We start from the raw sequence: 25,135 nt of genomic DNA, 5'->3' as shown, positions 1-25,135 counted from the left end.
ATGCAAATAACAGGGTTGCATTATCGGGTTTTAAACTTTATTTCTGACTTTACTATCTATCTCGAGATGGCGCATTTCTCGTGAAAAAGATTTACCTACTGGATTAATAAAAGGGGCTCGTCGAGAACAGAGAACCAAATACGATTGCACCATTCACATTTGATATTGGACTAATTAGTCTAATATTTTATTTTTGTTGATCTAAATTTCGACAATATTTGTTTTGTTCTTGCCACAAATTTGCTATCATATTGTGCATAGCAAGGTTTGCCTTGTTTTTGCCACAAATTTGCTATCATGCTATGTACAGCAAAGTTTGCTCTATTCTTGCCACAAATTTGTTATCATATTGTGTACAGCAAGGTTTGCCTTGTTCTTGCTGCAAATGTGTTGTTATGCTTTACTAGCAAATTTTACCCTGTTATTTGCATAAAATATGCGTCATACTAATTACAACAAGCCTTCTCAGCAAAAGCTAAGCTTAATGCGGACACACCTTGTCGTAATTTTGTTGCAAAGGTTTGCTCGAGTTTGCGGCAAACTTCGCGCAAAGTTTGCGTCATTTTGCTAGCTGGGTACATACATACATACATACATACATGAAGTATACTATATTAATATATTAAGGAATTGAGAATTAAGATGCTTGACTCAACTACAGAAGAAATCAAACTATTTCCATATATAATAGCAAAGTATATCGTCAGAAATCTTTCTGACTAATATTTGTCCACTGCTGTTTATCTATTTCTTATACTTAGTTTTGTGTCGTATGCTATCACTTCCAAAAGAATTTTCATCCCTTGTTGTATTAACGCCAGCAGATTTGCCATGGTTGTAGAGATCGTAATACATTTATAGAATTATTGGCTATTTTCGCGTGCTTGAAGTTTCTTTCTTTCAGCGTCATATCGTTCTTTAGGCCTTTTTAACCACTTTTGTATTGCTTTCTCCAGGTCTATTTCAGTGTACGTCGAATTAGAATATGCCACACCTGCAGCTGTAATAGAAGTAATTTAATACTTGTATAGATTAATTTACTTATCTTTTCAATGAATTACTTTTTCATTAAAAAATGATATAAATATACATATTTGTTATTACAAAAATATTTTAAAATTTAATATATTTTTACATATAAAACAGATGCGCGCTTTGCGCGCTATTTAGATTTACATTCTTTATTTTTTAAAAACAAATTGCAATAATTTTCTGTACGAATTATTATTTGCTAACTCCACAATGACAGCTGCTCACGAAATGAATGCAACAAGAAAACCAATCAGCACAGAAGAGGCAACAATACTTCGATAGATGCAAGTATCGATTTAACATGTCTTTTTTAAAAGAAAAAGACTTTACATGCCTTTTTTTAGAAAGGATAAATCATATAGTTACCTATTAACATATTTGTAATTCGAAGATTACAAAATTTTCTTTTAAGTTTAGCGCCCAACCAGCTGTATTGTTGTGCAAGCTCATTACTAACCAATCGGCACAAATTTCGTTTTATAAAATTGTAAGGAGATGAACCTCCTACTGCACATGCTTCTGTAGTCTGTAACAAACTCATATATTATATTACAATATAATATTTAATTTTTATTTTGCGAAATATATAAAAAACGTGTATTTTACCGAACGTTAAAAATTTTGCTCATTTATTAAAAATTGTTCCACAGCTTCTTCAATATCTTCCACAGTTTTTAATGGCATATCAAAAAAAGTATAAATTGACCTTCCATTTTGCTGCTGGTTATTGTTCTCATTTCGTTGTATCAGTAAATTACCTGTTATTATGGCATCTTTTATTTCTCTCAAATCGTCTGCCATCTGCCACAACTGAGTCTTAAAATAACTTTGCTGGCGAATAATTTCTTTGAAATAATTAGCATTATCTATAGAAGAAGAATGTTCACTTTAAAATATTAAGTTTCGTCTATCTAATAAGGCCTTGTCTACAATAAAGATTTAAGCTTTAAGCCGTAAGGAATTGACCAATCACAATTGAGTATTCTTATAAAAATCTACTATGATTGGTCAATTTCTTATGGATTAAAGTTTAAATCCTTGCATGTAGACTAAGGCTAATAATAAATTTTTTTCAATTCTTTAAAAAATACATACTCCCAGCAAACGAAAAAGGATTCAAAGGTATTAAAAATTTTTAATACCTTTGAATTCCTTTTTTGACGGAATTAGATGGAATTAGATGGGATTCGAAATGAGATGATCTAATCCCATGGAATCCAAAAAAGAAATTTTCAATCCCATTCAATCCTATGGAATCCGTAGAGGTTATGGAATTGTATGGCATTAGATGGTTTAGAAAATTATTGTTTTAAATTCCAATGAATCCCGTAATGACCAAACTCACTCACACACACACACACAATTTTATGAAAATAGGAAAGGATAATAAATTTCAATGGTTATAGATAAACGTTTTTTTATTTACTATATAATTACTATACTTTTTATTTACCATACATATAATTGTTACTATAACTTTTATTAATATTACAAATAAAAATACCAATTAAAATTTATAAAAAAACAAAAAATAACATTAATATTAATAATCAAGTATCTAACATAAAGTATTAATAAAAAACTTTCGATTAAAAATTATAATCAAACAAAACATAAAAAATCAGATAAAGTTAAACAAAAGATACTTGTAAAAATAAAAAATGTAAAAATAAAATGTTAAATAAAAACACTTAATATTTATAATAGATATAAATATAATCTTGACTCTTGACACTAAAATGTCCCAAAACCTTCACGGTTTAATCAGAATCTGGAAAAAAGAAATTGTGATAAGTATAAGTGGTTTCGAAAAATAAGTATTATATTTATTTGTACCCACCACTGTCTGATGACTCGGCTGGGATAAGGACAGCAAAGTCCGGATCGTTGTCATTTTCATTCGATGTAGATGTCTCCTCATTAGGCACTTGTGCAGCTTCTTCCATTCTTAACGAGTCGATGTTCGATTCATCAGTGTCCCGTTGAATATTCGATTCAACATTTTGCTCAATGTTTTGTTCGATGTCCAATTCTTCTTCTGAATTGAGAACCTCATCCATTGCATGAGTTTCTTTTTCTGTAGTACATGTATGCGCTGAAAAATGTTTATATTATAAATATGTCGGTACAAAAACATCTCAATAAAGAAGTTGTAACTGTAATAGTCGCATTTTGAAACAAAATTGCTTACAATCTTTTAAGGAAGATATAAATTTAGCTAAAATATTTCTAGTTTTTTCCACCAATTTGTCCGCCTCTGCTGGTGGAATTTGTTTTTCAACCGTTAAATAATGATAGTATATAGCTAAAGAAAAGAAGAGTACTTAATAGTATATTATCAAAGAGAATTAGAAAATAAAATGTTATTGTATTGTTAGGCAAAGAATAAAATTTACTCTTAAACAATCAGCCCTTTACTTTTTTTACAATAATATTGAAATTTCAATGTTTTATTAAAGTTACAATCGGTATTATACAAAGTATCCATATTTATCTGTGGAAATAATTTTAATTCTCTTGAATATTAATTAGAAATTGGTGCTTTCAAATGTTTGCTCCATTACAATTTGTCAAAAATAAAAGATACACTGAATGTTTTTTAATTTTGTTGAAGACATTCGTTTTAGAACAAAGGGCCTCGTCAACACAACTAAAGCTGCAACTCAACTCAATTCAACTCTAACTTTTGCAAAAAATAAAACGTAGGTACATATTACAAATGTTTACTAATTTTATTGTGTATTTTGCAATATTTTGTAAATTACATGAGAAATTTTAATTGTTTGTTAAAATTGTTATTGGTCTTCAAATAACATGTCTTATGTTACCCTTAAACAATGACATGTTATTTTGAAGACTAATAGCGACTTTAACAAACAAAATTTCTAAATAAATTGTAAAATAATGCAAAATATGCAACAATAAAATTAGAAAACTTTGTTTTCATTTATTTGAGTTGCAGCCTTTGCTCTAAAACAAATGTTTCCAGCAAAAATGTTTAGACCAGTGTTTTCTTCTATTATCGCAAATATAATTAGATACATATATTTAAAAGCATTAATATAGTTTCTAATGTTAAAGAGAATTAAATTTATCTTCGTAGATATAAATATGATTACTTTGTACACCACCGGTTGCAATTTCAGCAAAAAATTAAAATCTCAATATCGTTGTGGTTGTAAAAAATGTTAAGGGTTGACTGTTTTATGATATATTTTATTCGTCGTCTAATAATAAGAAAAGCGATTATACAAAGAAAAACAATAATAAAAGAGAAAGAAATCATTGATGAGATAATACGAAATTACATATTACACATGATTACCTTTAATCGCTAAAATTTTGTTGCAATCTAAGGCATTTTCCGGCTTTTTAGAATTTCTATTTCGGTTACTTCCTTTGCCTGTTACAGTGCTGTTTAAAAGCGTCTCCAAAGAAAACAGACAAATCGCGATTTGCCGAACAAAAATTGCAGGCCTTCTGCAATCGCAAGCAGCTGCAACATATGCAGTTTTGGGCAAGTATTCGCCATATCCAAGATGAATCTGCAAGATTTAATTGTTATATTACATTCGTAGATATGACATATAAAGAAAATATTGTAATAAAAAACTTGGGCAGATTTCCAAAGGTTATTATTGCGGGGAGCAATAACAAAAGTTAAAATTGTTTAGATAACAATCTTTTATAAATATTAGTTTGCTTCATTATGTAAAATTCTGTGGTACTGTTTGCAAAACTATCCAATCAGTTGATGTTTTTTTTAATCTATATTTTTAATTAATAATTTATTTTTACATTGAAAATTTAAATTTAACTTATTAAAATTTTTTCAATAATTTGCGTAACATATATCTGAAAAAGACTATTGTAATTTATTATTGTATATTACATAAAAATGGTCAAAACAAATAAATATTATAGTTATAAATAAAAATTCAATTTATAATAACGCAAACTTAAAGACATTTTTTCATATCTGTTTAATTACTATTTGATGTTGTTAAATATATAAATATTTATTAAAAAGAAAATTAAAAAATAATTTTTTACATGGAAGTTACGAATGACTAAATGTACAATAATAAATATATGAAATAAATTTTAAAAAGTGTTTTCCCACGCGAATGTTATAAATTTTAGAAAATATTCAGGAAATTTGGAAAACTTGAAGATAAGTACAGATATCCCTCTACTTGTGACTATCTCAATTTATAAATTTTCGGATTTATGTACAACCGGTATGCTATTGACTAAAAATAAACAAGTAGATTAATTATAATTAATCTAACAAAACACTCGTTAATCAATGATTTAAATTAAATATTATTTTTATAATATTAAATGTTATATTAAGTTTTATTTTTAAGAAAAAAATCTTATTTTTTAATCACTTGGTGAAATTAATCTGTGTTTAAGCTAAATATTAATTTTATAATAATAATTAAATGTATTAAAAATAATTTAGAAAAACATTTTGTTTCGTTATTTTCTAAATAGATCTGTAATCGTTTTTAGTTATAATTATTTTGCTTAAATAAAGTTTCATTTATCATATAAACTACATAAAATATAAATGCTATTCATTCAACTTACAAATAAATTCGATTTACAAACAAAGTATTACGAACGTAATCCTGTTGTAAGTAGAGAAATATCTGTAAATTAATCTTGCAAACATTGAAATCACTTACGCTTTTATTATCAGGCGTTATATAACCAACTGCCGGATGTTTATTTAACACTGTTAGGTTGTTTCCTGTAACCACATTTAAATTGTTGCCTTCATTGAAATCTGTAAAAAAGTGATCAATTACATAATAATAATTGTATTATTATTTCATATTATACAATATAGCTGCTATGTTGTGTATATTAAACATATATATATCTATATATACGAACTTTGGATTTCTTTTCCTTTTAAGATTGCAGCTTCCTGCAATTCAATATTCAATCGGCGTAATGTTTGTACTTCTTTCTGTAATGCCGCAATAGTTACTTCCATATCTTTTTGTTTAACAATCCATTCCTCCTTTTCCGCAATTATTTTTTCTTTTCTCTGGAGACTGTCTTTTAAAAAATCACATTGGGCTTTATATGCGTTTATAGTATGTTTTAAATCTTCTATTTCAATATTGGAAGTCGGCGAGCTGCTGTTGCGGCAAGTGCTATGTTCCTATTTAATAATGTGTTTGTCATAATTCCATAAATCACTTTATATCAAGTTTATAAAAATTTGTGTCAAATTTTCATACCTGGTATTCTTCAACAGACTGTGCATTAATTGCACACAAAGCCTGACGTTCTTTTAATTGCTTTAGCCTATGTTGTTTTATATGTTCTAAATTTTCACCTTTCCTCTATAAAAAAAACATAATAAATTTACTGTAGAGTCATTAGCCTTGTTCGTTTTGTCTGTCCTGGGTCTACTCGGAGCAAACCCAAGCAGATCAACGCACTCTAATTGATTCCGATGACGCCAACCTATTAAAGTATGCATTGGTCTGCTTGGGTTTGCTCCGAGTAGACCCAGAATAGACAAAACGAACAAGGCTATTGTTTCTTAGTATATTAACGTACCTTAGCAGACTTTGGTGAGTTTTCAATATCAGTGCTAAAGCTGTCAGATGGTGACAGTAGATGTTGTGACGGTGGGACATTCATCCTTTTTCCTGCCACCATTGCTTCCAATTCGCTCTTGGTATCTACAAATAATGATAATAAATTAATAATAAAAATATTTAACAATAAATTTATATAAAAAATCTGTTGCATTAAATGTTTTTTTAAAGGAATTTTTTCAGGAAATTTTTGATAATCTGGTACAATAAAAAATTTAAATATATAAGACAATATAATTTTTTTACTTACTTGCAGTACGTAGAACGTGACCTACGATGATATCTCCATTGTGCTTAATTTTATACAATTGTCGCGGATTAAGTGGATTTTGTGAATTGAACCTTTTAATATCTTTCACCGGCACAACTTTCCGAAACTCGTGGACATTTTTTGTTGGCGGAATCCGCACGTACGCATACATGTTTCGGCCCACGCAATGTGGACGGTCAACACACACACGTCGCGTGAACACGAAAATGCCGGTTTGGGCAGAAATCGAACACGAGAAATCGCTCAGATTTAAACGACGCGAGAATCGATTAATGCTATGCAGGCAAGAGAACCGAACGCGAATACACAGCTCAAGAAATGATATCAGGACTAAGGACGTCGAAATTACCGAGCACGCGAAAGCAGAGAAAATCACATTCGCCAGGCACCGAGAATCGAGAACGATATTGCCTGCCGGCTACCAATACCGTGCGCCCAATCATTGACTGCACGTCACGTGCAGCCGGGACGCACGTGTTCGTAGTTCGTACCGAAAACGAAAGCCATAAGGTACAATTGGTCTGTTCTTTTTCGCTGCACTGCTGCACTGGTGTAACAAGTTAGAATGAGAAAAAATATATTTGTCTCACTTTAACTTGTTGCACCAGTGCATCAGTGCAGCTAAAAAGAACAGGTCTAATATCATGACGCCACGAGGCGGCCGTTGATATTTATACCTGACTCAGGTTATATTGTGTAATACGTAATTTATAATACGTAACTACGTGATTTACGTCTTGTGCAGTGCATTCGCGGAAAGAAGTCACATATTTCTGTGACTTTCGAATATTTGCGTTTGAAGTATGTGACATTCAGATTTTGAAAGACTGCATTGCTAACCTGTATGTACATCTTACCTTGAAAATACCCCCCTTCCATTAAAATTATACGCAGTCATTGGAAGCAGATAGCAGAGATCATTTTACGGTATTCAAGGTAAGATTTTTTATCATTTTAATAAGTATCAACGTTATTGTATATATGTACATAACTTTACAATAGGTCTGACGAAATGTTGCTCGCGAGTAATTCTTTCTCTCTTTCATTCGAATAAGGTAGAAGAAAGAGAAAAAGAGGAAAGCTCGTGAGCAACACACTTTATCAATCCTGCTTTACAATAAAAATCAACTTGTTTTGCATAGTGAGGCCTTTGCACATATGTAACAAATATATGCTTTTGCACTTTTTATAGAGGCTTTATTTCTTTATGTTTTATTTCAAGCGAATAAATAAACCTAATCAATCTCTTTCATATGCCATAAACATGCATTATTTTTTCACTTTACTTGAACGTAACAATGTGTTGAAATGTATGCAAATTAATTCAAAACATTTGTAGTCTTTTATAGTTTTGTCATAAAATTAATTAATATTTTTATCTGTGTTTTTGTTGTAAAATTGATGTAGTAAAATACTGTTGTATATTGCTAATTTTGTTTGTTGCATTGAATTGCAGTGAATATTGAAACACTGAATACAACATGGAAAGAAAAAGATACAAACTATGGTTACAAAGAAACTTCAACAAGGACATGGTATCGAAAGCTACATATAAGAAATGGAAACAGAAATACGACGCAATGTTACGTCGTGTAGATGAACGCACAGGTTTAATATTATTTCAACTTATTTCAATTTTATTATAATAAGTAATGAACTTCTAACTTTTGGGCACTTGTTTATTATCACCTTTTCTTTATCGCGTTCTTCATAAATACCTTTTATCTGCTGTATGATGACTTTTTATTCCAAGACATTACAATGTTTTTTGTGTTTGTTGATCAAGTTATTATTTTTTTAAGTAAAAAGAAAATTTGTATAATATTATATATGAAAATATATATAGGACAGTATGACATTCTCAATTTGGGAACAAGGAAATATTTATTATTAGAGCCAATGCTGGATAAGAATCAAACTTAGTGACAATATCTAGTATTCAAACAAGGATATATAGAAATACCTATGTTGGTCTGCAGAAAATCTATGGTGGTTCTTAGTGCCTATTAATTATTTGTGTGAATTTATATACGAAACATAGCTCACGCGAACTGAGCGCCGCATATTTGTTGGTCTTAAAACACTGTCCTTACATAAAGCTGGAACGTAATGTCACAAAATAAATTGACAAGCAATTTAATATTTTTGATGCTAACTAGCATCTATATTCCTCCTCTCCTCGAAAAACTGTAAAGAAAGTTTATTGAGAAAAATAATACTTTAGCCAGGATTTTAGTATTCAATTCTATGCTGTGCCTTGACAATAAAATTTATTTTTTCATATTAATATATGAAGTTAGTATCATAGTTTTGTTCACAAACTCTAAATACTATGACAAGAATTTATTAATTTTACTTTACTACAGTATATTTTCACGTGTATCATATAAAGTACATAAATTAAAAAATTGTAATACTTTGGGCTGTAATTATAAATATTTTTGTAATAATAAATATTTTCCAGGTGCAAAATGTGATACTGTCTTGTATTATCATAAAATAAAAAAAGGAGGTTTATGAGCAGTTATTTTTATCATATTTAAATTGTTATTGTAGCCGACTAATTAATTTTTGTAATATTTTTTATGCGGTACCTTAAAGAGCTATTTTTCATTTTTATAAAGCATTTTTATTTGCGTACAATTTTTTTACCGGGTTGTAAAAGTTTTATTGCAAAATTTAATTTAAAAAAAATCAAAATTATGTTCTAGGAAAAAATTATAAAAAAATTACATATATAAGTACAAGTTCAAAAAAAGAATTTTGCAATAACTTGTTTAAAGAAATTGTTTAAACAAATAATTTATAACAATTTGCTTAAACAAATTAATTTTGCAAATCTGATTCAAAATCAGTCACTTCAAAAACTCCTTAAAATATATACAGTTTATGTGAGCACTAGCCCAGTTCTTTGTGTACACTACAGGATTTACCTTAAAAAGTTTCCTTCTTAAAACTCTTACAGTTCGGCGAAAAAAATAAACGTAAATAAAGAAGAACGCTATATAAAAATAAAAGATAACTCTTTAAGATACTGCAGAGAAAATATTGAAGAGATTAATTAGTCAGCTATAGTAACGGTTAATATTGCAAAAATCAATTGTAACAAAAAATAGATTTTTTTATAATTATTGCGAAAAAAAGATTAGAAGAAAGATTTCAGACAAATCAAAAATACTTTATTTTGGATTTTACATGAAATAAATTTCAATCAATTTAGAACGATGTTTATCGTAATCATGTTTTTGTGAATTTTGGAGATCTACAAATTTATTTAAAATTTAATGAAATATATACGTTTTGATTTGTTAAACCATAGCTGTTTACTCCGAATTAATTACGCAATTAGTTATTATTATAAATTAATATCATTATATCATTAATTTTGAAACAAAAATATTTCTTGTTTAATTTGATGAATTGCAATGAAATATATATCTTTATTTTAGTAATTTTTCAATATCTTTTGTGTGTCATATTAATGGCTTTTCAAGAGTATAATAATACATATCTTGTGTTCCTCGTAGGGATTACTGATTGTGAACCATCGTGTTCGAATCAGCTTTGTAACGCTGGAATATTTGAACAAGAAGTCATTGGCAGTGCTGGTGTTAGTCACGAAAATACAATACCACAATCTGCACAATGTGTGCAAGAGAATATCTCATTTGAAGATCAAAAATGGGTACATGCATCTTACGAAGAAATGGCATTTGATGAAAATACGTCGGATGCAGGAAGTGTCACTGGGAGTGTTGATGACATTGAAGAAGAAAATGAAGATGATTTAGACGTGCGAAATGAAGAATTTCATACACGCACAGGTAGTGCAATAATGTTTCCGGCGGCGGGTTTAAGTGTAGATGATGTTGTCTCGATGGTAGCTGGGCACTGTTTGCGATATCGTGCGTCAAATGAAGCGCGCAAATCTATAATGGAACTTCTTCATATATGTGCTGGACCAGCTTTTCGTAATATTAATATATCAAATCATAGATTCGCGAAGCAAATCGACCCACCGGATAATATAATAACTTATCATTATTATTGCACTAATTGTTACAGCAAATTATATTCTACAACAAAGAAACATTTTGAGGCGAATCAAATATTGTGCGAGTTTTGCAATCATAAACACAATATAAGTTTGTCAAGCACAAATATGTTTTTATCTATAGATTTACGGTACCAATTAGATTTACTTATGCAGGATAAAAATGTTCGGAATGCTTTGATTGAAAAAATTAATGCTCGGCGCGTTACACAAGAAAGTAGAGATATTAGTGATATAAGCGACGGGGAATTATATCGTAAAATGATTATGGACTATCCCACTTCTTTAACATGTAATATTAATACTGATGGAGCGCCATTATTTCATAAGTCAAAACGAAGTTTTTGGCCTCTTCAACTCATTTTCAATGATTTACCACCAACAATGCGCTTTAAATATGTATTGATGGTAGGTATCATGATTGTTGAACATGAGCCGACTCCTCGACTTATGAATACATACATTACGGAGTTCATTAAACAAATTAATCGTTTACGTAAAGACGGTGTCGATCTTGGCATAACGGTTGATAATGTTTGTATCTCATATGCGCCGACTGTTTTATGTTGTTCAATGGATTCTGTAGCTCGACCAGTAGTCCAAAATAGAATACAATATAATGGATATTTTGGGTGTAGCTACTGTTATCATCCTGGGCTATATATTTCTGCTATGCGTTATCCTTTCAAGTACCAAGAATCCGAGTTAAGAACTCATAAAACTCATTTATATGATGTGCAAGTATCGGCTAAAACTGGATTACAAAGTCGAGGAGTGAAGGGAGCTTCGGTACTTGCATCATTATCAAATTTTGATATGGTGTGGGGTTTTCCGCTTGATTGCATGCATACAGTCATTTTAGGCGTAACAAAACACATATGGGACTTATTTACAAAAATTCTAAGTCGCGATGCAAGGAAAATCATTAACGAAAGATTATGTAGAATTCAACCTCCTCGCGATTTGCGGAAGTTGCCGCAATCAATGACTAATTATAGTAATTTTAAAGCAAAAGATTGGAAGTCATGGTTGTTATATTACTCTATACCTGTTTGTATGGATTTAGTGCCAAAGAAAAATCTCGAACATTACGTACTATTTGTCAAAAGCGTGTATATTTTACAAAAGACCTCAATCTCGCATTCTGAACTGGATCAGTGCGAAGTAGATCTCTTGAAGTTTGTAGCAGATTTTGAAAATTTGTATGGAACGATTGCAATGCGATATAATGTTCATTCTATTCTTCATTGCGTTCAATCTGTTAGAAAATCAGGACCTCTTTGGGCGACATCGGTTTTCCCGTATGAAAGTAACATTTTTGTTTTGAAGCAACTAGTCAACGGGCCAAAGGGAGTAGAGCAACAAATGGCCAAAAAATCATTGCAAGTTATGTCATATCGAGTAGGCGTAGCTACTAATTCTTTACCGAATAATGTAAAAATTTATTGTGATAAACTATTTTGTGGCAATCGGTCAACTGTAAACGTAGAAGTTACAGAGGGTGTAACTTTTTTTGGATCGGGCAAATATTTTGCAGATGTATACACAGCTGGAGGCGTAAAATATGAGAAATGTGTGTATAATAACCAATTATACCAAACTAAAAATTACACGCGGTCCAAAAGATGGAATAATAGTATTATTCAGCTAAAATCAAAGAAAATTGCACAAATTTTAGAAATAATCAGTTTTCCCGATACTGGATGTTATTTCAATGTCAGTGAATTGCTTTTAGAGAAGGTAATTCTTGGAGAAATTGAAATACCACATATGTGGAAGATAAGATCGCTAACAAGTAATCAATTTTTAGTGTCAATAGTCGAGGTTGCTTCAAAGATGGTTCTAGTAGACATTGGAGAACAAATGTATGTTTGTTCAATGCCTAATGTATTCGAGGCTGATTAATTAAAACTTTTTATTTTTTTAAATTATCTTAAATCAATAATTTTATGTAAAATTGATAATGTTATTTATTGTAAGAATGTGTATTATAATACTTAATATTATTTTAAAAAACACTATGTCTTATATGACTTTACATGCTTTGGTTACTCGGAGTAGGTAAAAATACAATTCTCATCGAGGTCACGCTGTACGCTAAAAAACGAAAGATAATATAATTTATTTTATTGTCAACTTAATTGTACATATAATTGTATATATAATTGCAATAAAAATATTTTAATATAATTTTTGTAAATAAAACGTTTTATTTTAATGTAACAATATCCATTATTTAGTATTTAAAAAAAAGTGTTTTACATTAGTCTGTTTATCCCAAAAATATCAAAAATTTAACTAATATGGAACTTTGAAATTATAATTAATTTATAAGAATGACTTTCAATTTTATAAGTGATAGGGGATGACAATATATAATATAGATTTAAATAATGATGGGATAGAACTAGGAATTTAACGTATACTTGTTTTTTATTCTTAATTAGAATAAAATGGAATTTGTTCTGTTGTAAACATCGCCGGAATTCAATGGAATTCGATATATACATTTTGATTTCCAAATTTGGCATTCAATGGTATTCATTTTATTGTCAGAATAGACGGAAATCAATGGAATTCAATACGGAAATTTTTAATTCCTAACTTGACATTCAATGGTATTCATTTCATTGTCAGAATAGACGGAATTCAATACGGAAATTTTTAATTCTTAATTTGGCATTCAATGGTATTCATTTCATTGTCAGAATAGATGGAATTCAATACGAAAATTTTTAATTCTTAATTTGGCATTCAATGGTATTCATTTCGTTCACGGAATCAATGGTATTCAATGGAATTCATGATGAAACTTTCCAATCCCTAACTTGGCATTCAGTGGTATTCATTCCGTTATGTTTTTTGTGTCGTAATTGGATGGGATTCAAGAAAGACAAATTCTTTCCGAAATAAAGAATTCCATGGTATTAAAAACCATTTCAATCCCTTTTTTTGACAAAATGGAATTCGGAAAGTTCTTAATTGAATTTCTGGCAATCCCATTCCAATTCTTTTCAATCTTTTTTCGTTTGCTGGGCTATTATTATCTCGAGTGGATGAATGGGGGACGTCGTCCAAATAAGTATTACATATATAATTGTCATTTAGCAAGTTACATGTCGATGTACTTGGTTTGTTTGGTGTCGATGTGGTTGGTTTGGTTACTTTGAATCCATTTTTGCTTGCGTTTAAATTCTTAATATTAGTCGATTCTAGAAAATCAATATTATATCTACAACTTTACATTATAATTAAAATATATGATTTTGTCTTTTATATAACAGGATACATGTAGTTACAAACTCAATAATATAATTTTATTTGAATAAAAGTAAAAAAACCCTGTATTAGAAAATTATTGTGTTTCAAAAATAAAAACATAATGTAAGTGTAACAATTAACAAATGACACTATATTCATGTATAATTCGTTTCTTTATTAATTGTTTAAAATAATTTTATGTAATAATGTTAAATAACAAAATTATTATGAAAAGGCGATTTTTGGCGATTGTTTGGTACAAGTATCAAACCGTACCAAACTGTACTAGAACCAATAAGATATAAATAAATTTATCTTATTGGTTCTGGTACAATTTGGTACCAAACAATCGTCTAAACAGGTAAAATGTATATTCTTAAAATAAGAAATGTATCATTCAAAAACGTATAAATAAGTTGTAGTTTTTTAAAGAATATACGTACTTAGCACTTTCCATTAAAGAATGCGCAATGAGTATACTATAAAAACACAAACTAGATGTCAATATTAATATATTTTTTATTTTTAGCGTGGAAGATTTAATCAGTAAAATTTTAGGGTGTACTTCCGAAAAGCCCATACCTCCGATTTTTTTTATACTCTGGATTCTTACGTATTTCGACGTGCTGATTACGAATATAATAGTGAAAATTGGCGCAAATTTGATTTTCATGGCGGAAACCATGAAAAAACCATAAAAATGGTTTTTTCCATTTATCTCCGTAAATAATAAAAATTTTGAAAAATACTTCAGATAAAAGTTATAGATCTCATCGAAATACACATTTTATGTTCTATTGATTTTCGCTGTAAAAACAATAGTTTTTGAGAAAAACGACGTTAAATGTTCAAAACTTTATATAACTCATGTAACACAATTCGAGTTTTATTAGTTAATTTTATTAGTTAATACTGGAAGGAAGTGAGCTTTGCTTATGTGTTTTCTGTACCATTGGAATTTTCCATGCGAAGCATGATCCACCCATTTTTAGGTGTGGTATAAGTTTTTGACCATCACTAGCACCAAAATGGTCTTGATAGTGGGGAGGGGACGGGGTCCGCATACAGTAATGGTTTGTGACTTTCCACGCGGAGCTCCCTACTCCGGCTAACCCCCACTTTCAGCCATCTGAGGCCCCTACCCGGAGCGGGGGCGTAGCCCCCGCGGAGGGGGGGGGCCGACTACTTCCACCTAGTAAATTCTGCCACCTGCGAATGAGAGTATAAAAATAAACTGGGAGTAGTCGACCTCTTTCTCTTTTCCACGCATAGCGAGGTCCACTCACACTCTCTTCCTGCCTCGGGGCGCTGCTAGTTTTTCTCAAAAACTATTGTTTTTACGGCAAAAATCAATAGAACATAAAATGTGTATTTCGATGAGATCTATAACTTTTATCTAAAGTATTTTTCAAAATTCTCATTATTTAGGGGAATAAATAGAAAAAAACCATGATTTTTATGGTTTTTTCAAGGTTTTCGTCATGAAAATCAAATTTGCGCCAATTTTCACTATCATATTCGTAATCAGCACGTCGAAATACGTAAGAATCTAGAGTATAAAAAAAATCGGTGGTATGGGCTTTTCGGAAGTTTATCCAAATTTTATTTTCTTTTACGACTCGGCATCCTCTAAGGCCTAATGTGTAAGTTTAATATCATGACAGATAAAAAAACAGAGAATTTTTATTATTATACATTTTCAACAGAATAAACTTATGAACTTAATGTCAGGTCGAAGAAAGAAAAAAAATTGAAAATTATATGAAAAATGTTAATATTTAAATAAAACATTAAGTAAACATGATTATCTTATTAAGTAAACATAATCTTATTAAGTAAGCTATTCTGTATATAGAGCAAGCATTTCTTTTATATTAAACTTATCTAATAATTTTTCAAATTTGTTGTGAGCAAAACACTCACAACCAATAAAATTATATTATACAATATAGAAAATAAAATATTAAAATTATCATATAGCTCGCCGAGGAAGGCTCGCTATCACAGGTAACATATGCCTCATGCGCTGCCGGCCGGTCATCGCACTAGGCAACGCACCAGCCACCTTAAGGAATTAGCGAAGCCAGCTTAGCAACAATCATGCCACCGGAAATGCATACCTGCATTTTGGCAATTGTTGCTAAACTCGCAAATATTTCCCGCGCGCCAGATGCGCGCGGGAATGACCATATATGGTCATGCGGAGGGCCCGATGCCCCCACTAATAATCAAACCCGCGACACTATTTAAGCTGCTGCCGAACAGCGGCCCGTGGGATCAGTGATTAGCAATCAAGCCGATACGTACGGCCCGCACGAGTAAATTACGAGTTCGGGACTTAGCCGCAAGCAAACCTCGAGCGAGCGAAGAGACGACGCGTTAACTCCGAGTCACGCGCCGTATCTAATCAAGTGTAACCCGACGCGGCACCTTTGCCGACCGCCGCTATTGTACATTACAAGCAGAATAAATTTTTTTATTAAATTCACGTAAAATCAGTGAGTGAGTGATTTGAGGACCCTGCCAACAAAAGCCGCCTTTTTCCGCGAGTTCCTACTCCTTGGGCAGCAACGAATCCCTAAAGATCTTTTGTCGCACCGCAAGGTACGGCAGAAATCATTTGTTGTACCGCAAGGCGCAACAAAATTGGTCTTACATATTAGGCGATTTTTCGCTTATTAAAAGTTTCAAAAATTAAAATAATTGTAATAAAATATTGCTTTTTTGCAATTTAAACATAAAATGAAAACATATTTGGCATACATATTTGAGATACATATTTGACACGAAAATGATTTTTTTATTTTTAAACAAAATAAAATTTAAATTAAACAAAAATACCCAGCAAACACAAAACATAGCAGCAACATTGCGGCAATGTTATAAAATGTTATACAATGGTAACAACATTACAGCAATATTATAAAATAAGTATCATGCGAAAATGAGTATGAAAATTATTTAGAGAATATTGCGAAACTGTCACTTCATAATAATTTTCATTACGTACATGTAATGATCTATGAGCTTCTATAAACAACTCATCTTCAAATAAATCTTCATAATCTGTTATGATTTGTGCAATATTATCATTATCACTTTCAATTTCGAGAATAAGACAAATAATACTTTCTCGATTCATTGACGGAGAGTGAGTCCCAGATGCGCACAGTAATAAACGGACACAACAAGCTGAGTAAAACGGACACAGTAACAAACGGACACAGACCAAACGGACACAGTAATAAACGGACACAGTGCGAAACGGACACAGTAACAAACGGACACAGTGCGAAACGGACACAGTAACAAACGGACACAGACCAAATGCGCACAGAGCGAAACGGACACAGTGCGAAACGGACACAGACCAAATGCGCACAGAGCAAAACGGACACAGTGCGAAACGGACACAGACCAAATGCGCACACTGCACATGCGCACGGATCAAATGCATACACGGAAAGTCGCAAACCCATGTGATGCAATGAATGTTTTGCACGCACACACACACACACACACACACGGGGGGGTGCAAGTGGGGCCTTCGGCCCCCCTCCCGCACCCACCCCGTCCAAGTCGCTAACCTATGTGGACTTTACTCTGCTTGCAATGTACATGGATTGCATTTGATCTGTGCGCACGTGCAGTGTGCGCATGTGCAGTGTGCGCATTTGGTCCGTGCGCATTTGGTCTGTGTCCGTTTCGCTCTGTGCGCATTTGGTCTGTGTCCGTTTGTTACTGTGTCCGTTTCGCACTGTGTCCGTTTCGCTCTGTGCGCATTTGGTCTGTGTCCGTTTGTTACTGTGTCCGTTTGTTACTGTGTCCGTTTATTACTGTGTCCGTTTCACTCAGCCTGCTGTGTCCGTTTATTACTGTGCGCATCTGGGACGCTCCCTTGACGGATGGCAACTAAGAGAAAAGCGTACTCATAAGCGACAGATTGCGGCAGAGGCGACTGCTTCACCGCAACTCTACAATAAACAATACGCCGATAAGAAATCCCGTAAACCTAGTATATATAAGGAAGGCGATTTTGTGGTAATCAGAAAAACGCGCGTTAAAACTGGGCAAAGTGCAAAACTGAAACCTAATTACAAAGGACCGTATATAATTGACAAAGAACTTGGTTTTAATCGTTACGTGATTAAAGACGTACCTGGGGCTCGATTCTTGAATTCATTCGCAAGAGAAACGTATTCGCAAATTCTATTCTTACAGAAAAGTTAGAAATTTATTGGCTATCGTATGGCTATTAACCAATAAACTTACAACTTTCTGTTAGACCGAGTATTTGCGTATACGTTTCTCTTGCGAATGACTTCAAGAATCAGGCCCTTGGATTTAACCACAAAACCGCTGAACACGATCTTGTCGTCAAACAAGCTAAAAAAAAGGAATAATATAAGCACTGATTAATTATTGTATAAGTACTGTTAATAGAATAAAATTAGAATAAGAATAATATATATATATACCTGTATATTTGGCGCGCAGCTTCGAGACGCAGCTGATTTCCAGAATGGCCGAGCTGTAAGACCTAGATTTGAGCAACCAAAAATAGCGACCCTAGAATAATGTTGGCAGCACTAGAGTGGCGTGCGAGTCGCGTAAGAGATGGCGTGCAACACTGAAGTAGGGGTGCGTTCCGTTTCACGCATGAAGCGCATGGAAAACTTGAAGATCGTTCCGTTTCACTCCATGCGCAATTCATGCGCACATGGGAATGGTCTCCCGCGCCCCACCACACAGCGCATGAGAACGCATGAACTGCCTCAGCTCTCGAGATGAGGCAGCTCATGCGATGTCTATGCGCGACAGCCATTTTGGTTTTGCGCATAGAGAAACGGAACGGACTCATGCGCTCATGCGATGTGTTGTCTCATGCGGTCTATGCGTGAAACGGAACGCACCCTAGGTGGCGTTGAAGGAAACTTCCGGATACATGCTCGCAGCTCCGAAGGAACCGGCGGTTGGAGTCAGTCAGTCAGAGTCGTAAGTCGAAGTGGAGCGAGAGTAGACGTAGCGGAGAGAACTCTAATGTTACTCGGTGAAATCCTGTAACAAGTACAAATATATACTTACGTTTTTTATGAAACTATATCTCGGTGGTTGTTAGTGAAATTCCCGGCCATTCCTTAAAGATTAATTCCCGACCAATAGAATCTAGCAAGCTCCGAAAAGAAACTTACATCTCAGAAGTGGGATGTTATTATTATTACATACATGTAATTGTTTCAAAAATATAAAAGCTTGTTTTCTAATAAGCTTACTATCAAGTTTGTTTTCTTACAAACTTACAATTGTCAACTTATGCACCGTAATAAATGACCGAGATATTTGAGTGTATATTCAGTACATGAAAAACCGCTCCTTGAGCGCTCATGAAAACCCGCTTACTTGCCGCAATGTTTCTGCAATGTTCTTTGTTTGCTAGGTATACATTTAACGTAAAATAAGGTATTTGAGATTTGAGATCTTTTCGTATTTAAACTTAAAATTATATATTTAAATAAACTCAATAAGTCTTTTCAAGTATAACTATTTAAAGTATTTGTCACGTATTTTAAAAAAGTCAGAAGTAATAGAAAAGTAATAGAATTCTTTGCTATTTTTTAATTTTTAATTTTATATTTTTGTTTATTTTAAACAAATTTATATATGTAGTTATAACATATTGCATACGTATTATATAGTATAACTATTTCAAGTATGTATTACATACTTTATATAGTTTGTTACTAAAAAATAGTAAATAATTCTATTATGTACTTTTCTATTACTTTCATGACTTTTTAAAATATTCCGTTAAATTTGAGAGTATCTTATTTCGTTCTTTTTGCACGTTTACTATTTCGTCTATTGATTCACGCAATTTTTTAGATTCTTGTAATTTTTTTTTTCCCATATCTAGTAAATCTTTTCGAAAAACATTATAATTTTGTTTAACGACTCTTGTTGAATTTTTTGCACTTTTAGTAATTGTGCTTTCAGTAGTGCTACTACAGGTAGAATCTGTATCCATTGGTTTTTACAAATATTAATACGATTTGTTAAATCAATAGACGGTATACCTATAACTTCTGAATTTGCAGTTTTATCTTTTTCATCCATAAATCTCATACTACTTAGGACATGATCCATGGAAATAGTTTTATCGTTATCAAATATATTTGTAAACATATTATAATATTCCCAAGTAATAGCACCTTTTCCAGTATTTGTTTTTTTATTATTATCGTGTATTTTTAAATGTCTTTTTCAAATTTCTAAATTTTTTATCTAAACTATCATTAGTTACTACATAATTATGCTTGGTGAATTCGTTTTTTATCTCAGTCCATAAGAGCTTCTTTTTGATAGAAGAATTTCTAAATTTGTCCTTTCTCTTTTCGTATTCTTCTAGAAGTAATCTTCGTATTCGAATTGTATTCTTCGTCCACATAAAGGAATCATCTAAAAAACATTAAATATTAAAATTAACTCATAATTATTTATTTCCTTTTATAGGATTTCGAAAAGCGTTCTCGTGGAATACCGGGAGTAATCGGTGCCATCGACGGTTGTCATATTCCGATAATGCAACCATATAATAATCCGACAGATCATTATAACAGAAAAAGTTTTCATAGTGTTATTTTGCAAGCCGTATATGACAGCAAAAAACGATTTATAGACGTACACATAGGCATGCCAGGAAGAATGCACGATGCACGCGTTTTTCGAAATAGCCCTCTTTATCAAAACGAGTGAGTCCCAGATGCGCACAGTAATAAACGGACACAGCAAGCTGAGTGAAACGGACACAGTAACAAACGGACACAGACCAAACGGACACAGTAATAAACGGACACAGTGCGAAACGGACACAGTAACAAACGGACACAGTGCAAAACGGACACAGCAACAAACGGACACAGCAACAAACGGACACAGAGCGAAACGGACACAGACCAAATGCGCACACTGCACATGCGCACGGACCAAATGCATACACGGAAAGTCGCAAACCCATGTGATGCAGTGAATGTTTTGCACGCACACACACACACACACACACACACACACGGGGGGTGCAAGTGGGGCCTTTGGCCCCCCTCCCGCACCCACCCCGTCCAAGTCGCTAACCTATGTGGACTTTACTCTGCTTGCAATGTACATGGATTGCATTTGGTCCGTGCGCACGTGCAGTGTGCGCATTTGGTCCGTGTGCATTTGGTCCGTGCGCATTTGGTCTGTGTCCGTTTCGCTCTGTGCGCATTTGGTCTGTGTCCGTTTGTTACTGTGTCCGTTTCGCACTGTGTCCGTTTCGCTCTGTGCGCATTTGGTCTGTGTCCGTTTGTTACTGTGTCCGTTTGTTACTGTGTCCGTTTATTACTGTGTCCGTTTGGTCTGTGTCCGTTTGTTACTGTGTCCGTTTCACTCAGCCTGCTGTGTCCGTTTATTACTGTGCGCATCTGGGACGCTCCCATCAAAACATCATGCAGCATAATTTAATTCCGGATATGAATCACTTAATTGGTGACACGGCTTATCCATTGAGTATATATATAATGGTACCATATAAAGACAATGGTCACTTAACAAATGAACAAATTATATATAACAAAAGATTAAGCTCTATTCGATCGACAATAGGACGAGCTTTTGGCTTGTTAAAAGGAAAGTTTCAAAAATTAAAATATTTGGAAATGTATAACCTAAATTTAGTTAATTATGCAATTGCATCTGCATGCATCTTACATAACTTTATATTAACAGAAGAAGTTGATTGCGATAAAGATTTTGAAGAAGAAATAGAAAATGACGATAATGATGAAATCATTGAAATCGAAAATAATCAGGAAGGAATAAGAAATCTAATCGAGAAAGGCCATGAGAAAAGAACTGCTATTGTAGAAATGCTATCATAAAAAAATTATATGAAGAAAATACACAAAATAAAGTATGTCTCTTACATCTACATATTTTTTGTTATTATTTTTAAGATATATTTTTGTTTTATTTACCATTTTCTTTTTCTGTTGCAGATTGTGGCTGAAATTCTAATCGTGACCTTTGTTCATCCACATATTGTAATGCTAAGTTAGCATCTGTGTATAAATATATAATAAAGAAATATTTAATATATTTTCATATATTTCATATATACTTTTCAAATAGATTTGTATTTTACATTAATTAATTAAACTATATAATTATTATGTATATTTGTTATTTAACTCACCATTTCGTATTTTTTCATGAATATCTGCTGTTTCTATTATAGTGTAGAAGACACCATCAATAAGATATTGACTTTCTATAAGAGCCATGATATCTACAAATATATTATAATTTTACTTTAATACTTATTTAATTACTTTAATTTTGTATATATATTCAGGTAGTAAAAGTAGAAGGTACAACTATATATAAATAATGTTTGACAATTCTTCATGCGTATGCAGTGAATTAAATAAAGACGTTATCTATTTTTTGCTACGTTTGTGTTCTACAAAATTATTTAATTTTTACACGATGAATTCATCCTACTAAGATGCATGTAAGAATACATTTGGCAGACATTTGTTGATTAATTCATCATGCAAAAATTAAATAATTTCGTAGAACACAAATGTAGCAAAAAAATAGATAACGTCTTCATTTAATTCACTATGTATGAAAAAATTGTCAAACATTTGCACACAGTTGTACAGTTCTACTTTTGCTACCTGGAATATGTATATATATATACAGTGGAACCCCGCGTTAGCGTACTCCGCGTTAGCGGAAACTATCCCCTCCATATGCACTCGGCCTACATGAGTAGCGTGTATGGGGATAGCAATGTAGTCACGTAGTATGTAAGCAGTTACGACGTATTCTTAAAGATTTGTGCAAGATTTTAATCTGTAATTAATTCGTTTAAGACTAAGAAATGGCTACTATTTTTTTAAATTTAAGAATTTATTATTTTGTCCACATGGTCATTAAAAATTGTCTCAAAAAATTGTTTCAAAATATTATTTGTGTAATATAAATCAAAATATATTTTTATATAAATTTTTATTTGAAAAATTCACGCACATGTAAATAAAATAGCCAACACTAATTTAAAGTAAATTGTTTAAATGTAATCACATAAAAAAAGAAACACCGATTGCAATCAAAGCTGGATTTCTAATTTGATAATATTTTATTTATAAATTATATGTTGGAAAATAATAATAAATTAGAAGTGTAGGGAATATAAAATATTCGGGAATATAATTTATTACAGAGGTACGAGATGTGAGTTTTTCGGACGGCTATAAATACGATTGACTTGATCTGAGACGCTCTGCTTGCAATTTTATGATCGAATACATTTAGTCTTAAGCGTAAACATTAACTGGTTAGATGGCAATACCGTTACGTCCCTGAATTTCACGGAGTGGGTGTAAAACCAAGCAATAGGAGATAATCCCACGTTAGCGGACTCAGAGCCCCGAACAGTCCGCTAACGCGGGGTTCCACTGTATATATATATATTGTAACCGTGCTCGCGAGCGAAGGCCAACTTCGCCTCCGTCCCTGGTCGCGGCCCTTAGCCGCCCGGGTGTCGGGGCGACCGTTTCTCGTAAGGTTTTCTACAAAAATATTCGATTGGGCGCCAGGTACGATCACTCTTCTCGCAATCCACGGGAGATTGCGCTCAAACTAGCTAAGTCGCGAAAAGAATAAGCCTTGGCGACCGGGGCGTTAGCGGCTCCGATAGCCAGCTACTCAGCCCTAAAATGGCAGAGGGGGGAGTTCGACGCGGGCGGATGGAATCGGGGAGGCGAGAGAATTATTGAGACTACGTAAATCTAACAAGATTAACAAATATATTTAGCAGTGGACGATACAAGATTATACGGCTCTGTTGAGCGGCGATGGTGATTCGCGCGCGGCACAAGCTGACGACCGCTTGGAATTAAATTCCACGAATACGGGATAATTAACGAACGGATTATTTTGCGTACGCGGGAATTCTCCGACTTGTTTACGCTTTATCCTGCGTCGTTGGTGGATGCCTAACTCCCGATGGGATAACAGTTTCGCCAAGGGCGATCGGGACGAACAGTAACTCCGAGCCCGCGCGGCACGTGACGGACTCGTGCTCTTCCACACGTTACAAGATCCCGCGAGTAATATGCGCGATAATTATTCTGAGCTCGCCAACGAGGCAGTACAAGACAAGGATATGAAATTAGACGAAAGCGCAATTGACAGAGATTCACGATGCCGATGCGACAGATTAAATCCAATTTTACTAACCGTAAATTATAAATGCGCGACAATTTACAGCGCAGTTAATAACTCGCGACACGACTACAGGACGAAATTATAATTGACTCGGCTGCAAATCGGGACACACACACAACGTAATTGTAACACGAAACAAACAGCACGGATCGAACTCACGCGGGCAGGCGCGATCGGGCGAAGCAACGATACTCTAATAAATCCGTGACTCTAAGCTACTGGCTACAAGATAATAAATGCGTAACTCTTTCGTGAGTCGCCCAATCATGAAATCGGTGGCTTTACAATTTACGACGCTCGTCTCACCAAGCCGGCTCCTTCGTCTCAGCCTCGTCCAGATCGGGATGTGCTCTGGCTCCTGCGTCCTCTCTTACAAAGTTCGCTGCTCGGGATTCCGGATTGCACGCATTATATCAGATAACGTCCGCAGCACGAGTGCGGGATCCTGGATCTTACGGGGGCCGCTTGGCGACGCGCCCCATCTTGCCTCCGATACGCCGCGCCCTTATTGGCCGCGGTTTTCCGAAATCGATTTTCGCGCAACGCGCGGCGTACACGCCGTCGCTGGCTGATCGATCCAAGCGCGGTGGTCGATATTGTGGGGCCCCGTGCACGAGAATTTTT

At 33.1% G+C, this 25,135-nt stretch overlaps 2 protein-coding genes and 2 long non-coding RNA genes across 5 annotated transcripts in view; 2 read left to right on the top strand and 2 right to left on the bottom strand.

The window, feature by feature from the left end:
- LOC105840552 overlaps positions 1-22,372 on the top strand; it is a 25,519-nt gene extending 3,147 nt beyond the window's left edge. The window contains exons 2-4 of the long non-coding RNA XR_004964545.1: positions 20,753-20,991; positions 21,730-22,187; positions 22,273-22,372. This is a non-coding gene — a long non-coding RNA (uncharacterized LOC105840552). The remainder of the gene's footprint in view (positions 1-20,752; positions 20,992-21,729; positions 22,188-22,272) is intronic.
- On the bottom strand, positions 2,653-7,406 carry LOC118647247. 2 transcript variants are annotated; one of them, XM_036291737.1, is made up of 9 exons: positions 6,907-7,406; positions 6,616-6,740; positions 6,291-6,395; positions 5,938-6,211; positions 5,727-5,827; positions 4,358-4,577; positions 3,224-3,337; positions 2,873-3,127; positions 2,653-2,803 (listed from the first exon to the last, which is right to left on the bottom strand). In XM_036291737.1, the coding sequence occupies exons 1-9, from the start codon at positions 7,076-7,078 to the stop codon at positions 2,793-2,795; spliced, it is 1,377 nt and encodes a 458-aa protein (XP_036147630.1). In that variant the 5' UTR covers positions 7,079-7,406; the 3' UTR covers positions 2,653-2,792. The 2 variants fall into 2 exon arrangements, with proteins under 2 accessions (XP_036147630.1, XP_036147631.1); XM_036291738.1 differs by lacking the exon at positions 3,224-3,337 and having other exon boundaries at positions 6,907-7,398.
- Positions 7,559-13,103, top strand: LOC118647246. The gene is made up of 3 exons (XM_036291736.1): positions 7,559-7,863; positions 8,384-8,535; positions 10,455-13,103. The coding sequence occupies exons 2-3, from the start codon at positions 8,409-8,411 to the stop codon at positions 12,884-12,886; spliced, it is 2,559 nt and encodes an 852-aa protein (XP_036147629.1). The 5' UTR covers positions 7,559-7,863; positions 8,384-8,408; the 3' UTR covers positions 12,887-13,103.
- On the bottom strand, positions 20,079-25,135 carry LOC118647249. Its single transcript, XR_004964546.1, has 3 exons — positions 24,757-25,135; positions 22,252-22,562; positions 20,079-20,698 (listed from the first exon to the last, which is right to left on the bottom strand). It is a non-coding gene; the product is annotated as an uncharacterized LOC118647249 (long non-coding RNA).

This window comes from Monomorium pharaonis, chromosome 9, assembly GCF_013373865.1.
Source record: "Monomorium pharaonis isolate MP-MQ-018 chromosome 9, ASM1337386v2, whole genome shotgun sequence".
NCBI classification, from domain to species: domain Eukaryota; kingdom Metazoa; phylum Arthropoda; class Insecta; order Hymenoptera; family Formicidae; genus Monomorium; species Monomorium pharaonis.
This window is presented reverse-complemented; position numbering and strand designations above follow the sequence as displayed.